Below are 16484 nucleotides of genomic sequence, written 5' to 3' on the forward strand. Positions count from 1 at the left end.
TTTTACTACAATGGACTATTTTTTCCACTATTCTCTGAAGAAGAAAAATATTTAAGTTACAATACTTCCAATAAACAGTAAGGCCAGGCACTTCATTACTATCACACTTCATTGCTTACTTTGCATAAACATTGTCCTAATTTCGAGTCGTTCTCTTTACGATGAATGCATATGTTTAAACGATAAGAAACTATTCATTTTGAGACCATCACTCCATTACACCACCAAAAATATATGTGAGTGTTCTCCCCAACATAGGCAACTGGATACGTGCACAGGGGATATGTAATTAGGCAGCCCACACAGTAAGCTAAGGAGTAACTGTACTTAGGAGCAACCAGTAAGTGTAGAATGGTAGGATATTCAAACAGTAGGGGGACTGTACCATCGCATCAACTCTGATTTTTGACAGTAATGTAAGCAAACCGGTCACTTAACCTGGGATCCTTATGTAAACAGATCAAGCACTGTTGTTCTTATGTTTATGTAAGTCTAATTCATGTTCTTTAAGTACGCAAAGTGCCCCTTGTGCTCTCATCTGGTGACCCATTATCACACCATCCTGTGTATTTAGCATAATCTTAATTATATTATAATTTGTTGGTAAAAAATGGCTGCCTCTATATGGGGCGGTCAGAAACAGGCTGTAAAACTTGTAAGGTTGATCTGAGAAGTAACTGTTACGAAAAGAATTCGGTATGTTGTGCCGTTTCAGAGTTAATTAGCATTGTAATTGGCGAATCAGACCGTTGTGTACACAAATTCAAGCCACGCCCACCAGTGACGATTTCACCAAACGTGATCTTCGTCTGGTTCACTAAAACTGAAATTGGACTTGCTATGGTAGTAACAATCGAACCTGAGGCAAAGACTGAGCAGTGTCGTGCGTTGTCATCTACATTATGATAACAATTGACACTTACTGTATATGGTGGGCCACTTGAACCAGCGCGCGCAACGGCCTGATTGGCTAACTTCAATGGTAATTTACTCGGAAAAGGCGTAACCTACCGAATTTTTGGCTTAACAGCTGTTTTCCAATACAACCTTCCCTGCAACACTCTTACAAGCTTTTCAAACTGTTTCTGACTACCCTGTGTGTATGTCACCCTAACCTTAATTACAGTAACATAGATCCAAAACAAATTCAGATACATGAGAGTATGACTTGCACACCGAGGGTTCCATACAAACTTAATTATGTATACAGATAGTTCCGCCATTCCGGGAATGGAGAATCTTGACGATTTTCCCCTGTTATTGATATCGGTACTGGCAAGATATAGTTCTTGGGAATTCCAAGACTTTAAAGAATGACAAATATGCTTTTCTCATGTGATATAATTATAAATTCACAATTGTCTGTTTTTTTCTGTTCCTTTTACTGTGAAAGCTTGCTGCTCACTGAATTTCATGATTCTATGTCAATATGAAGTACACTATAGATTTTGATAAGTGAGTTGTCGAGAATCAAAGTATCTTATATAAATGACAGTTTCTTTTGATTGCATTGACTTAAAAGCTTACATTTATTACACCGCCAAATCTTTTAGCATGTGACATCAATTTCAACTTGATAAGTGTACCCATTCCTGAGAAAAAGGGCTCTGAACAGACAGATGGACAGACGAACAGTTGGATAACAAATCACAATTTTTTAGCCTGATGTAAGTACAGTTTTAAAAACTTTCGGGTTTTTTCGTTTAGTTGTAATGTGAAACTTTATTCTTGTCAAATTTCATGATTCTTGGTCAGCTAGAAGCACCCTAGAGGTTTTGATGAATGATTTTACAAGTAGAATATCAAAATATGGGCTATATAAATCATTGATGTGAACTTAGAATGTGATATAAATTTCAACTTCATACATGTACCTGTCTCTAAAAAACGTTTTTAATAGTTAGATAGATGGACAACAAGTAATCCTATAAACATTCTGTTTTTACGGAACTCTAAAAATGACATCACAGCTACTCCGATACTTTGACATTACAGTGTACATGTGAATATGGAGGGGGGGGGAGGGACAGGAGGGAGAATTCAGAGAGACATTATCCTTTTGGCTGAATTATCTCATTACTATAATTTACGTCCCAGAAAATACGTCATGGTTGCCCAGATATTTTTGCATTACAGTGGATGGGTGAACTTCAAGACTGCCTGACTGATATAGCAAGAGTCTACCCATACATCAGGGTGCATATGATGAGTCTGACATCATGACATTAGTGTGGACGTGTAAAAGCAGTGGAAAATTAAGAAAATCCAAGTGGAAACATTTCTAAATACATGTATGTACATTTAAAAAACACACAAGACATCGCCAAATTGCACGAAAGTCTCACATTTAACCAGTTTCCCACACTTGTGATGTTAGCACAACCACTGAGATAGGACACCAACTCTACCAAAGTCTTTATTAGAAACAAACAGTATACGGGAAGTCCTCTACCATGGCCCACTGCCTCTCACACTGTGTAATGGTACTTGAATTATGTAACCATTACGGCACCTCATCTGAACCTCTCGATACCAGTAATATTCTACTGTATTCCTGTTAACTACTTTACACATTTCTGAGACAACATTCAGATTTGATTTCACTTTTGATACATCGATATGTTTATATTGCAATGATATTATTCTTATGAGTATTCTTTCTTTTGTCACTATGATCTTTGATGTACTTGTAACTCTGATTTTTGGGCGCGTAAGCGATTGTTAGTTAGTTGTTGAGTTGTTAGAGAGTTGGACCTTGAAAAGGTCAAGTCTTGGACGTCATGTTGGAAAGATGCATTTTGTAGTTGGCTTATAAAATGTGAGGAAGATTTTTTCAATAAAAGTGTAATCTTCAAAAATGGTTTGTGAAGCACATCTACAAAACTTTTGAATATAGCACAATAAAACCTAGGCCTCTTTGCATGCGAGCTTGGAATCATAACCACCTAGATTTTCAACGATTGAGCCATGATTTTACGACGAGACCAGTGTGGGAAACACAAAAAGATGAGTGCCTAGTTTTTTGATTATTACATGAAATGACTTTATTAACTGTGCTCTAATGACACCTGCCACATAATATGACTGTTATTGCCCGAAAATGCAGTATTTAGCAACGTGAGCAACACCACAATCGTTATTAAATTCTGATCTTTGTTGTGGTAGGGTTGTTAGAACTGCAAAGGTCCATTCTGGCACAGTCACAACCACGAGCCGGCTTTTCGTGTGGATACAGTTTCACGAGCGAGTTCGATTGTTACTAACATTAACAGTGTTGCTTCGCATCTGAGCAGCTAGGAGCTAACACTTTGGAGATGAAATGTGCAATAGTATGACAAGCATGGAGGGCCAGCTGAGGGTTACCACGGGACACATGTCTAAACATTTCACCCCACCCAGCATCAGTGGGAACATGTATGCCTTTCTTCTCCAGGCCAGAGACAGCAGCCACAAACCTAATTACATAACTTATTAAAAACTGCACATACACGAATTTGCTTCCATCTTAGTGACATGAAATCTAAATTCAGCATACACTGTCTGATTGACACAGACTAGTGGACGCTAGTACTGGGCGTGATTACCAGTAAAATAGCACACTGTATTTAAAGAAAGAAAATTGTTTCTGATGGTAAGCTCATTACTTACATGAGTGGGATTTCCACCCATTTATATATTACATATGTCTCCCTGAGAGTTGTTCAGACATATGCGATTCCTGAGCTGGTTTCTCATCTCTGTAGTAAATGATATTCCATGGAAAAACGACAACATAGTTCTCATGAAACTCTTTCAGTGAAAATGAAATGATCGTATGGCAGTGAGGGCCGGTAGTCCTCACTTCGGTCGCAAGTCTTTTCAGTAGGCGCTACATTGGGCGACTTGTGTACAGATGATGACAAAAATGACACAATACTGAGTCCTCGAGCGGATAAAATCTTCGTTTGAGGTACACTGCGCGATAAATCTACCTCCGCCACCGTATATCTCGCGTGGACGTCGTAATAATAAGAAAGAGAGATTATAGTGTATGCACCCATTCACTATTCCGCTGCTCGATACACGTACAGGGCGGAAAAACTGCAAAAATCCGAAACAAGCACTCATGTCCAGTGAACTGTGGATATAGCGGCATGACAAGTGAAGGTAATACTTCGAGGTCTGCATCACTTAACAATATGACACACATATCAATGAAATATGTGAAGATTAAGGGGTTTATTAGAGGCATTGCGCGTATTTCCCACATGCTAATCAAGAATGCAGTGACATGTCCTAAGAGTTGTTTCGTAACATTATCAGCAGCAAATCTACATTTAAAAAATATCAGCTCCCTTTTAGAGTATTGCTGTGTGGTACTCCATTTCCCTATGTACTTGCCATTAACAAATATTCCATTATAACTCCATTCATGTATGTGCACAGGAAATGCAACTTCCTGATTTTGAAATGCAATTTGGTTATTGTTGTCAGCACTTTTCATTCATTAATTGTCAGGCTCCACTTTATAATAATTCAGAAGCATACTAATTCATTGTTATTTTCTATATAGTGTTTTAAAAGTTCATTTGACATCGAAATCTGTCCCCATACCGTCACCAAGGTCATGGACCTCTGATATGGCACTAGTCTCACCTACATCTAAGTTCCAAAATTCTAACACTAACATGGCAATCAGACATGTATAAACTAATAAATGAACTATCACAACAAATTTACATGTGTGTTTGTATGAACTTAAATGGGACCCCATGGAAGAGAGACACTAGCTTTTTGAGATGATACTAGTATCCATACTAAAAACTGGATGCATAAATCCCGCAAGTCACCTTGTGATGGGTGATGGAGAGTACATTATCCCTCGTCCCAGCTTTATTTGCACTAAAAGATTGATTACCGATAAACCTCCATATTTGCTTTGATTTCTCTTTGTGATCATTTGCCTGAAACGTATCTTCTCAGATTTTCAATAACTGACATCTTCTTGATGCACAATATATCTATCTTTAGTCTCTGCTATAAGAGTAATTCATATGTTGTAATTCCATGGTAGGTCACTTCAGATGGTCACGTCCAGGTATTTTATGATTCGAAAAACATGTAACTCACTGATCCCTGCTATGGAGAAATAATGCTACAGAATCCATTTAAAGCATATTTGAATGAGTTAATCTGTGCATGACAAATCACACTCCGCTAACCAAACATCAGTAATAAAACGACTCGAGGGAATAGGACTTGATATAATGACAAGCTCCAAACATGTTTAAACTTGCAAACAACCACTCCCTTACTTTATGTAGCATGTGCATTTAGCTGTCACATGTAATAATAATAGACAAGTTTACAAGTTACTGTAATAGGGTTTGGGATTCATAGTTGGAGTTGTAAAATAAGAACAAGGATACGTTTAACAAATTATTTAGTTTATTGATTAGATGCTACAATACACATCATATTAAATTTTTCATATGTGTTTCACATGACAATCACACTGAGGTTTTTCAGTTTTTTTGTACTCTCTACATTTATTGTTGTCGTTTCACACATCAGTTGTTATTGTAGTTTACAGTGTACAGAGTCAAACACCTGACACTGACTCATTTATACATCTCCAGCCCTTTAATGATTGTGTCAGACAGCTGCCTTGCAAGGTCTTCAAGCTCAGAGAGCAACCATTTCGTATGATCATCACCAATGTGTGAATCAAAAGTATGGGAGCGAATGCATATACAAACCAATGTATCAGCACAGAAGTAGAGTTGCAAGCACCCAAAACAATGCCTTGGTAATATTGGTACAGTAAATAATTGATGTATTAAATGGTATAGAAGATACAAATCTGTAATTTAAAATTGCAAAAGATGAAACTAATCGATATTAGCGAGAAACATATAGGTATAATGGAAATTTCAGTTTTAGTTATTTGAAATTAAACATTTAAGTCTGAATGGTAGCTTGCAAACGAATTCTCAAGAGTTTTATAAGCTCTGTGCGTTATATATGTTGGTATCCGATAGCTGTCGCTAGTATTCCATGTTAAGTGAGGTCCATAACATAAACTGTCTCATAACCACACACACACACACACACACACACACACACACACACACACAAACACACACACATATAAATGTGTAGAATTTAATATTAATTTTTTCCATTACACTCATTAGAAGTTCAGGGCTATAAAATAGTCTATAGCATGGAATTAAATAACAATAAGAGAATTTCAGAGTCATTTAAATGATCTAGATGTTTCTCAGGTGTTCCAAATCTCTGCATGGGTCACAAGACTTGTACACCAGTGAAATCAATCTTTTCTGCACTAATCTTAACTCTATGTAGAGACTAAAGCAATTTATGATTTCTTCCAGTATGTGTTTCAATGGAAGTTGCTATTTTTTTCAAGCAGACACGAGTTTGCATGAGACATTATTTTTACAAAATAAATATCTAGTGAATATGGCTACCAAATGTGTAACATGTCGCCACAAAATACTGCTTTATGAATACCTCATATAACTGTCACTGTACCTTTGGTGAACAAGGACTTGTTCCTTTGGATGCTATACACTGAACCACTAGTGACTGTAAGCATGAAGAATATGTTATCTTTCTGATTTGATAGTTTTCAAATAAGTTAAACTAATTATTTCAAAACTTCTACAATATTTTTGAAATTTGTGTGAATATATGGGATCACTTCAAGTCATGTTCCACATATACCCATAGAGTTACATTCACTGCTATGTGACTGTTTTCGTACCTGTAAAAGTAAGTGGATTTGTACATATTACCTTACTAATCTGTGTAATTCATTACTTTCAGTCCCCTTCGTAGTTGGCAAATAGTTAGGTACAATTAAAGTGACTAAGGTAATAAATGAGAGGAAAAAAGAAATTATCAAATAGTTAGTTACAACTAAACTGACTGAGGTAATAAATGAGAAGAAAAAATAAATTGTAATGTTCCCTTTTGTTATAACTGATTATACTGTACCGCCTGTTAAAGCCTTGACATGACTATTCTTGTGGTTTTACTGTTTTTGCCATTTCAGTGTTAATTTTTAAATGTTTAATTGTATAACAGATTTCAATATCTGTTCATATGATGTACTCTGACTGCAGCGAAATGTTAGTGGCAGAATTTGCAACATTCAAACTTTAATCTTCATCATTTTTCCCCAATTGCTTATTTGGAAACAGTGTTGTGATGTATACTCTGCTTTGAAGAAGTATTCTGCAGTGTACAATCTTTCCTGTATTACCTTCAAGATAATGGTCAGCTCCACCTGAGTAAGTTGTCATTTTCTTGAAGTTCATTTGAAGATAAATCATTAAATGAAATTATAGGTCTATAATCAATCCTTTTGGGTTTTCAACTATTACTTCAATTTTGTTTTATGGCAGCAACTGCTGTCATACAGCATTATCGTTAACTGTGCTCTATAAGTTCACTATATTCATCAATTTGTTAAAATAAAACTAATTCGATAATTTTCTTGTCTAGTAGTCATGTCAATCCGATGCTGCCAGTATACTATCTAAAAATAGTTAATTATCTCAATATTTCTACAGCACACTCATATCTTTCCATGTTATTCACTCTTACATCCATCACTCCGGCGTCTTTTGGCATTTTGCTTGTGTTGTGTTGTGATGCTACCCTGGTATCCCCTCTCATGGTTTACCGTAACTGTGTCACACACTATACCTTTTAACAATTGGACAACATAGCTTCACAGTTGTTCTCCAAACAATTTCCTTTCATTACTGGCGTTTTTCCTTGTAAAACATTTATGTAAAATTGTGGCTGAGTTCAGGTGAATTAAACTATTCATTTAGATATACAAAATTTTTTATTACTTTCCAGTTAACAAAATGTGAGATGTCATAAATAGTTCCTGAAGATATTGGCGTCTTCAAACTATAATTTAAAAATAGTTGGATTATAACCCACTGTTGAGAAACGGTATTGACAGCCTTCTGGAAATCCAGAAATATGTAATCAGTTTGTCGGTAGCACTCATAACTTCATGAGTATAAAGAGCTATTTGTGTTACACAAGAACTTTCCGAATCTGTGGTGATTTTGTGCCAATAGAGTATTTTTCTGTTTATGTGTCAATATATTGTTTTTTTATTACTTGTCAACATATCGTTTTTCTGACTATGTGTCGGTAGGTCGTTGTCTCGGGGGTAAATCATAATGCTTGAGTGCATGATATGTTCCAGAATCCTACTGCAAATCGAAGTCAGTTGTATAGGTCATTAATTCTGTGGATTACTTCTGTTTTTTTCTTGAGTATTAGTGTGCAACTTTCCAGACTTTAGACATCGATCTTTCGTCGAATGAGGGGTTGTATATGTTTGAATGTGTGGAGCTATTATATCAGCATATTCTGAAAGGAATCTAAATGGTATTCAATCTGGACTGCCGTTATTAGGTGATCTGAGTTGTCTCTCTACGCCAACGATATCTGTTTCTAAGTTACACATGTTGGCAGCTGTTATTGATTCGAATTATCGAATATTTACTTCGTCTTCTTCCGTGAAGCATTTTCGGAAAACCGCCTTCAGTAATTCCAATCTAGGAGCACTGTCATCAGTAACAGTACCTTCACTACCACGCAATACAGGTACTGATCGTGTCTTTCCGTTGGTGAACTTTACATACAACCAGATTTCAGGAGAGAGTTTCGTCGTGGACACAATTAAATGCATCTCGCACTGAAATCTGTGCTAAATTTGGAGTTTCTATAAAACGTCGCAAACTTGGGGATTTTGCATTCTTCAAAATTTCGTTGCTTCTGAAATAGCGTTCTGCCTTTTTTGTATACCGTGGGGAATTCGTTCCATCTCATATTAATTTATTTGGTATGAATCTCTCAGTTTATGTTGATATAATTTCTTTAATCTTAGGCCATGTCTTGTCCGCTCTTACATAGTTCGTTTGAAATGAACATACAATATCTCTAAGGATGACATCAAGCAAATGGTCTTGCCGCAGTGGTAACATCGGTTCCCGTCAAATCACGGAAGTTAAGCGTTGTCTATCTGGGCTAGCACTTGGATAGGTGACCATCCCGTCTGCCGAGCGACTGGTCAAGAGGAGTGTACTCAGCCATTGTGAGGCAAATTGAGGAGCTACTTGATCGAGAAGTAGCGGCTCCGGTCTCGTAACCTGACATACAGCCAGGAGAGTGGTGTGCTGACCACATGCCCCTCCATATCCACATCTAGTGACGCCTGTGAGCTGAGGATGACTCGGCAGCCAGTAGGTACCGTTGGGCATCCATGGCCTTTTCATACGGAGATCAGATTTTTTAATGAACTGATATATTTTGCAATAATTTTTGGAGGGTTTGAGTGTTAACAGTATTCAGTGTCGTTACAATCATCCTCTGCTAAATAAACCCTGGATTCGTCATGATGCCCCTATTTCTTCTAGATTATTTGTTACTAATAGGTTAAATATGTTTTCGCAACCATTTGCAATTTGAGCGGACTCCTGAACTAAACGCTCAAAACATTTTCAGAGAAAGTATTTAGTACAATTTAGGACGATTTTTATACCTTGCACAAGCTCTAAAAATGTATTTTCGACAACATATCGAGAGTAGATTGGAGTCACACCGACTAAACCTGAATGAGTGGGGAAACCTGTTTGAACCTCTCAGCAGCTGTATCATTTGAGACTGAGGAAGGTAAAAGGATCTAATTGTTAATTAATCCGATTGTCAAGTGTAACTACCAGCCACACTATGAGCGGTATTGAATAAGAAATGCAGTACATTTTTTTCGGACTGTTTAGGTTGAAAAAATGCGGAATTTGTCATGGGGCATCGTGGAATATTTCCTCTTCAGCCCCTATAGTTTCACGCGGTTCCAGTAGGTGGCAGTACTATATGTAGCCTTCAAAACGACTTCTGTAACAGAGATGCGATCCAGGCAGAGAGCTGTCATAAAGTTTCTTTTGGAGGAAAACTGGAGCATCTAAGATATTCATAGGCGCTTGCAAAATGTCTATGGAGACCAGGCACTGATAAAAAACACAGCGAGTCATTGGGTGACGTATCTGTCATCATTGTAACTGGTTTGCACAAACATGCCCAATCTCCCATGTGCCGGCCGGCTGCACACAGGTATGACTCCTGCAATGTTCGAATGTGGGTACGGTCTCATTCAAGGGGATCAGTGGATCACAACCAACACATCGCTGGTCAGATGGATGTCTCTGTTGGCAGTGCTGACACACCTGTCCATCAGTTGGGGTACTCAGACAAGTGTGCGCTCTGGGTTCTCTGGCACCTAACAGCAAACCACAACGATCAGCAACTTCAGTGCATTTGTCACCACAAAAATGCAACCGAAAATCTCCATGATGATGCAAAGCCTCGCACATGTATGCACATCTGAGAGGAGTTCACAAAACTTCATTGGACTGTTCTTGCTCATCCTGCCTACAGCCCAGATCTTGCATCTTTCCACTTCCATCTGTTTGGACCCATGAACAGTGGACTCCATAGGAAGCAGTACATAGATGACGAGGAGACGAGGAAGTTATTGATACAACAAGATGTTGGTTCTGATGCCGATTAGTAGAGCGGTGCCATGTGGGAATCCCCCCCCCCCCCCCCCCCCCCGAAGAAGGTGGCATAAGCCCATTGCGCTGAACAGAGTTTATATTGAAAAATAGAGTTTTTTTAGCTAAAAGAGTGGGGAATAATATAATCTTCTGTAATTTGAATAAAACAAATCTGCTTTCAGGAGAAACGGTGTTGTGTTACTTATTGCATGCCCTCATATGAGCAATCTATGTCAATTTCGCCACAAGATAAATTACTTCTAACATTGACAAATGTGGCACCACGAACCTTATTTAATCTGTCCTTTCCAAACATGGTTAGATTATCTATAAAAACTTTGGCCGCTCTATTCTTTGGCTTTAGGCAGCTTTTGGTGCTTATAATGATTTGAGAGAACTTTGGTTCTTTCTAACACAGCTACAACAGTTAGCTACTGTAATACCAGTAGTTCGTAGGTGTACCCTCATCCTGTGTTTGACCCATACAGACGACCTTTTCGGTCTTTCCCAAGGTTCTCTAACCTAAAAGTCCCCCCAGTCTTCATCACTTCAAATAGTCACCCAAAACCAGACAGAATCTCTTCTGATGCGAAACGACACTCATAATTTGTACTGGCATGAGCGACTACCTGCAGTTGGCTGCCCCCTGTGCTCTTCATGGAACGAGAAGGATGTGTTCCACATCAGAAATGACTCCTCACAGTATGCACACAGCAGGTAAAATACTGGACTGTTTACCCTCCTTGTAAGCCACATGCTTATGGGAACCCATTACAAGCTTAGTGTTGGAGTTCCCAGCTACCAGTAATCCCACCCTCTGTGACTGCCCAGATTTTGCAGACACTTCCTCTGAAACACAACAACCGACTGCAGCTGGAGCAGAAGACGGCACCTGAAACCTGTTTCTCAAACTAATTGGGGAGGCCTTTCGATTGGTATCCCGGAAATTGTTTCCCTGCTTATCAATCTTGAAACGACTTCCCACTCGATTAGGGGTTGAGGGGTCAACCTCAGTGTGGGCATTAATTAGGGCGGCCATGGTAGTGGACTGATTGGGGTACAAGTGTGATGTGCTGCATGTCCCTCCAATCCCCACATCCAATAGTGATGTCCACTGGCAGCAGCATCTAACTACATGACCGAAGCCAGCATTACCTGGAGCCATGAGTGAAGGGTCATCAACTTAGGTTGCATCCAAACACAACAATCACAGTCTATATCCATAGTAAACGTGGGGGAACTCCATACGCGATTGTCTAATAAGTACACAAATATGAAAGAAATTTACGAATTAAATTACTCAGCACACAATTACACAAAAATAAGTATTATCTGTTTAAAGTCCATGAAAATAATTCACAGACGAACTCTATTTTCGCCTGTGGTGCTGCTGGGACATGAGCTGCCGCTTTACATCTTTCTTCTATCAGTGGTCGTTGTTTTCTGTTTATTCCTCCTGAAATGTTTTGCACTAAATTTATAAAAGTATGTTATCATCATGGGTTCTGTTATAGCAGTTTCTGTCACATCTTTCTTTATTTCTTGGATTCTCTGGCCACCCTTTATTCGTGTGAGCACAGTTCAGAAATCATTCAGTGGATCTACTGCAGTCAAGCCCCACTGTAAAACCAAAGAACCTAAATCACGTTTCTCTAATCCGATTAGACATTTATTCAGTTTCTCTTTCTAGCAGAGGCCTTCATTACATTTGTATCATTATTCGCCTTTCTCTGTTCTTGATGGCCACGTTTCTTAAAATTTTTATTTCTTTCTTTCTTTTTTGTCTTCTATTTACCCCATATGCCATCGAGAATATACATTCTATAGCATAGAGTCTCCTCTGTATTGTAATGTCACATTTAATGCTGAGTGTTGGATTCTTTGTGTGTGTGTGTCTTTAATCAGTTGGTGTACGATCTCCAGATTCGCCTTTCTTGTCTTGCCTGACTGTTTGTATTACCAATGATGTCTGTTTCTTCATAGTCTTTTTGTAACTGTTTAAGAGAGTTTGCCACATTGAATTTGATTGCCTCAAGGTTTCTGTAGTCCAATTTTCACACAGACTTTTTTCAGGAGGTATACTTATTCTAATACTGTCATTAAAATTTCAGGAAATATGGCAATGTGATCAGCAAAGGCCAGCAGAAGTCCGTCAGTTAAAATTCCCATAAGGTGGCCTCATCATATAGTCCTCTTTCTTGGAGTTTCTTACCAGGTGCTATTCCATTCTTCGGGATAGAATCACAGAAAACTTGCTAGCTTGATATTTGTCCTAATAGTGAATATGTCAGATATTTCTCCTACGATTTTCAGTGTTGTCTTGATGCCTATCACATTCTCTTTGACCATGTTAGTTGTATCCTTAAGCTCATTGTATGCAATCGTCGTTATATTTGTGTAATTCGATAGTTTCAGTTAACATATGTGTCACTGTTGCAGAAATGTCTCCTCTACAGTACCTTCAGTCTCATGTAGATGTTTCAAGTGGAAGGAAACTTCTGTACAATATGGTTTTCAATAGACACAAAGAAGAGTTAGATGATGAAGATACTGACAGAAGAATGAAGGGAGAGGTGAGGCTGCATTCACTCAAAGAACCGCTGATTTGTGGTAATCGATGATTGCAAACATAGTAAATATATATTCATATTATGTCATGTTTTTCTTCAGAATGTCGTTATTGGTCTTGAAGAAGTAATGGGCGCTCCTCTGTCAGATGCACAGATTGAAAATTTCAGGTCACTTGTTGGCTGGCAAGATTCTGACAAGCTGGATTTCCGCACGTGGTGTGGTATATGCGCTGCTTGTGAACGTCTGCTGGGTCCACAGTTTTCATCACAGGTGGCTTCTAAGGAAGATGATCCCTGCCATGAAGTGGAAAAAGCTGACTTTGAGACATTGCCACGCAAACTGCAAGGTCTCGCCCCAGATCCACGACTGCTCACTATTTTAAATGGCATTCGTGAACTGTAATGTAATAAATGACAAAATAGTTGTCACTTGTTTTAACTGTAACATTAGAATTGGGTAGACTAGGCGAAATGTTCAACTACATTCTCCATATCATTAGTAGTCTTTATAATTGTAAGAAATAAAGTTAAATATGTACTGAATTTTCCTACATTTATAACATAGAAAGATTTAAAATGAAGATGTGTTATTTACAAATGCTGACACATTAACCAATAGCTATACAGTAAGGGACTGAGTAATCTGTCAGTAATCTGGTTGCTTAGCCAGTTGATTTGGGGGAGAGAACCAAACAGTGACATCATTGGTGCCATTGGATTAGGGAAGGATGGGGAAGGAAGTTGGGCATGCTCTTGCAGAGGAACCATCCCACAATTTGCCTGAAGCGATTTAGGGAAATGGTGGAAAACTTAAATCAGGATGGCCAGATGCAGGTTTGAACGATTGTTCTCCCAAATACGAGTCCAGTGTGCTAACTACTGCCCAACCTCGCTCGGTCAGTCAGTGATATGCAATCAACATTTTGCAAATGTACATTTATGGGCTTTTGTGACTGAAGTAAAATCCCATAAGGTTCTTTGGGTCATAGACTGCATGATATTGTAAAATATGGAACCAGTGTTTCAGCTGTTATTGCAACAACCCATCGTCAGGGCATGTGACACTAATAGGGTAATTATGTGAGGTATGTTGAAGTTCTAATATCTCTGATTTTATTTTTTACAAAATATTCACACAAATCGAATCCATGTATCCATGGCCACAAGAGCCATTTCCTTGGGATTCTGTATTGGGACTGGAAATCCCTGATGTAACAGCAGCATGACTGGAGGCTGAGCAACTACTGAGAGAATCTTTCATTGTTGTAAAAAAGAGTCCTAGGAACCAAATCAGGTGAATAAGGAACATGGAAAACATTCCAAAGTTGCTGTGCCATGCAGACCTAATGCACTGTTACACTGTCTAGTGCAAGAGAACCAGTAACCGTTTTATGGTTGTTTTTCACGTATTGATGAACGAAATCTGTTTTTCAAACCTTGTTTGTAGCTTGCACCTTTCACCAGAGTCCTGGAACATATAAATAAGGGTTACAAAACATGGTAGTCATCATATTTTCAGCATTATCACTTACGAGTCTTTTTTCCAACTAGTCTGTGTGCTTCCACTAAACTGAACACCAAATTATTTCGCCTTGAAACCAACATCATAGCACATTTATTGCCCCAGCTGTCGAAAATAAAGTCGTATTCGTGCTGTCATCGATTATTAACATTATATGGTAAATCACAATGTGCACGTCCTTGAGGTTGCCTGGCGTCTATTTCGAGGATTTTTTTCAAATCTCAATTCATCATGCACGATTATGAGCATAGATCCCTCGGAAATGCCACTTAACAAAGCGATAGCTTTCACACTAAATCTGCAGTAATCTGAAACAAATTTGTCCACTCACATGTGCAGTCAGAACAGCTGGTGCGAAGCCGAAAGTATTTTGGTTTGTTGTCAGACATATGGCCTATTTAAACTGTTGCACCCAGAAACACACATTCGTAACATTCGTGATACGATCGTTATGTATTGCACTCAACTGTAGATGTATTTAAGTAGGTGTCACACGAAGAAAATGAGGAAAAATGTATGATAGCTCCATGTTCTTCCAATTACAATGTCGTCAATTCCGATATCAAAACCAATCCTCACTCTTACTGCAACCAATAGGGTTCTGTGTGCCATCCATGGTGCTGCCATGGTGCCCGCAAATTTAAGATGACCACATGTTTCCGGATGCCCTCAGTCCTGAGAAAAAAAATGAAGACCTCAGAACTTGAATGCAATAGATTCAACACTACATCGACTATGACATCAAAGAACTTGAAATGTATTGTCAGGCATATTTTTTGTATCAATTGTAAATAAATGCACAAGCAAAGAACTGTAAAGGAATAAATTTCTTGAACTCAATTCAATTATTATGCACTTTATGTTACGCAAAATAAATTTTTACTGTGGGCGATGAAAGGAATGATATGGAATTTCTAGTGCACTTCTGAATTTCCATTCATTTCTTTCACAAAATGCTCATGGCACCATTTTCAATCTGCTTCCAACAAATACCTCAAAATGCTGACTGATTTTCAAAAGTGAAACTTATTGAAATAATTGGGAAAAAGACATCAAAATATATACAAAAGTAAATGAATTCAGTACATTTTTCTAGAATTTCCTAAATCAGCACGAACGAAATATCTAAAACTGGTAAAAGATGAAACATGCTACACTGCATACACTTTTTAATAACAATTCTGAATATAATATAAAGAACTGAAACATGTACAAACCGCCTATTTTCTCATGAATTAACGAGTGATATCAAACCAAAGTCCACTAACTTATAAGTTCCTAAACGAATTAATTAGATGAGTCATTCATTAGGTAATAAAATTTCATTTTTTGAATACCCACATTTTATTTCTGACAAAATCCTGTAAGCTCAGTAGACGTCTTGATGAACATTAACCACATTCAAAGCACTTTTATTAAAACACTTTATGAGTCTGTCAGGTAATGGAAACTTATACTCACAATCCAAAATGAATTAACTTTCCTACTGTAATTGATATCTGCAAAGATAAACTTTTTATTCAGCTCAAGTTCATGTCGTCTACCTTTGCTACATCAGTTATTTAATTTTCTGAGGAGTTGCTTATTAGTTTTAATTCTGCATACACAGAGAAAAAAGTAAAATAGCTGTTCAAAACTGCAGTACCTTAGGCACCATCTGAAGGAAACACTAGATGGAAATTTTGTTTTTCTCTGTGCAGTTTTTAGAAATCATTCCTGCTGTGACTTATAAGTAACGATTTGTGTCCCATACTCATTATATAACCCTGTGTATTACCAGATATCTAATCACTGAAAACAGCA

At 37.9% G+C, this 16484-nt stretch overlaps 1 protein-coding gene across 1 annotated transcript in view; it reads left to right on the plus strand.

The window, feature by feature from the left end:
- Positions 1–13919, plus strand: part of LOC126337769 (serine/arginine repetitive matrix protein 1) — a 108712-nt gene extending 94793 nt beyond the window's left edge. Inside the window, exons 6-7 of the mRNA XM_050001500.1 lie at positions 13029–13162; positions 13260–13919. Of these exons, the coding sequence (XP_049857457.1) occupies positions 13029–13162; positions 13260–13562 (437 nt within the window). The 3' untranslated portion in view covers positions 13563–13919. The remainder of the gene's footprint in view (positions 1–13028; positions 13163–13259) is intronic.
- Positions 13920–16484: the final 2565 nt, after the last annotated feature.

This window comes from Schistocerca gregaria, chromosome 1, assembly GCF_023897955.1.
Source record: "Schistocerca gregaria isolate iqSchGreg1 chromosome 1, iqSchGreg1.2, whole genome shotgun sequence".
NCBI classification, from domain to species: Eukaryota; Metazoa; Arthropoda; class Insecta; order Orthoptera; family Acrididae; genus Schistocerca; species Schistocerca gregaria.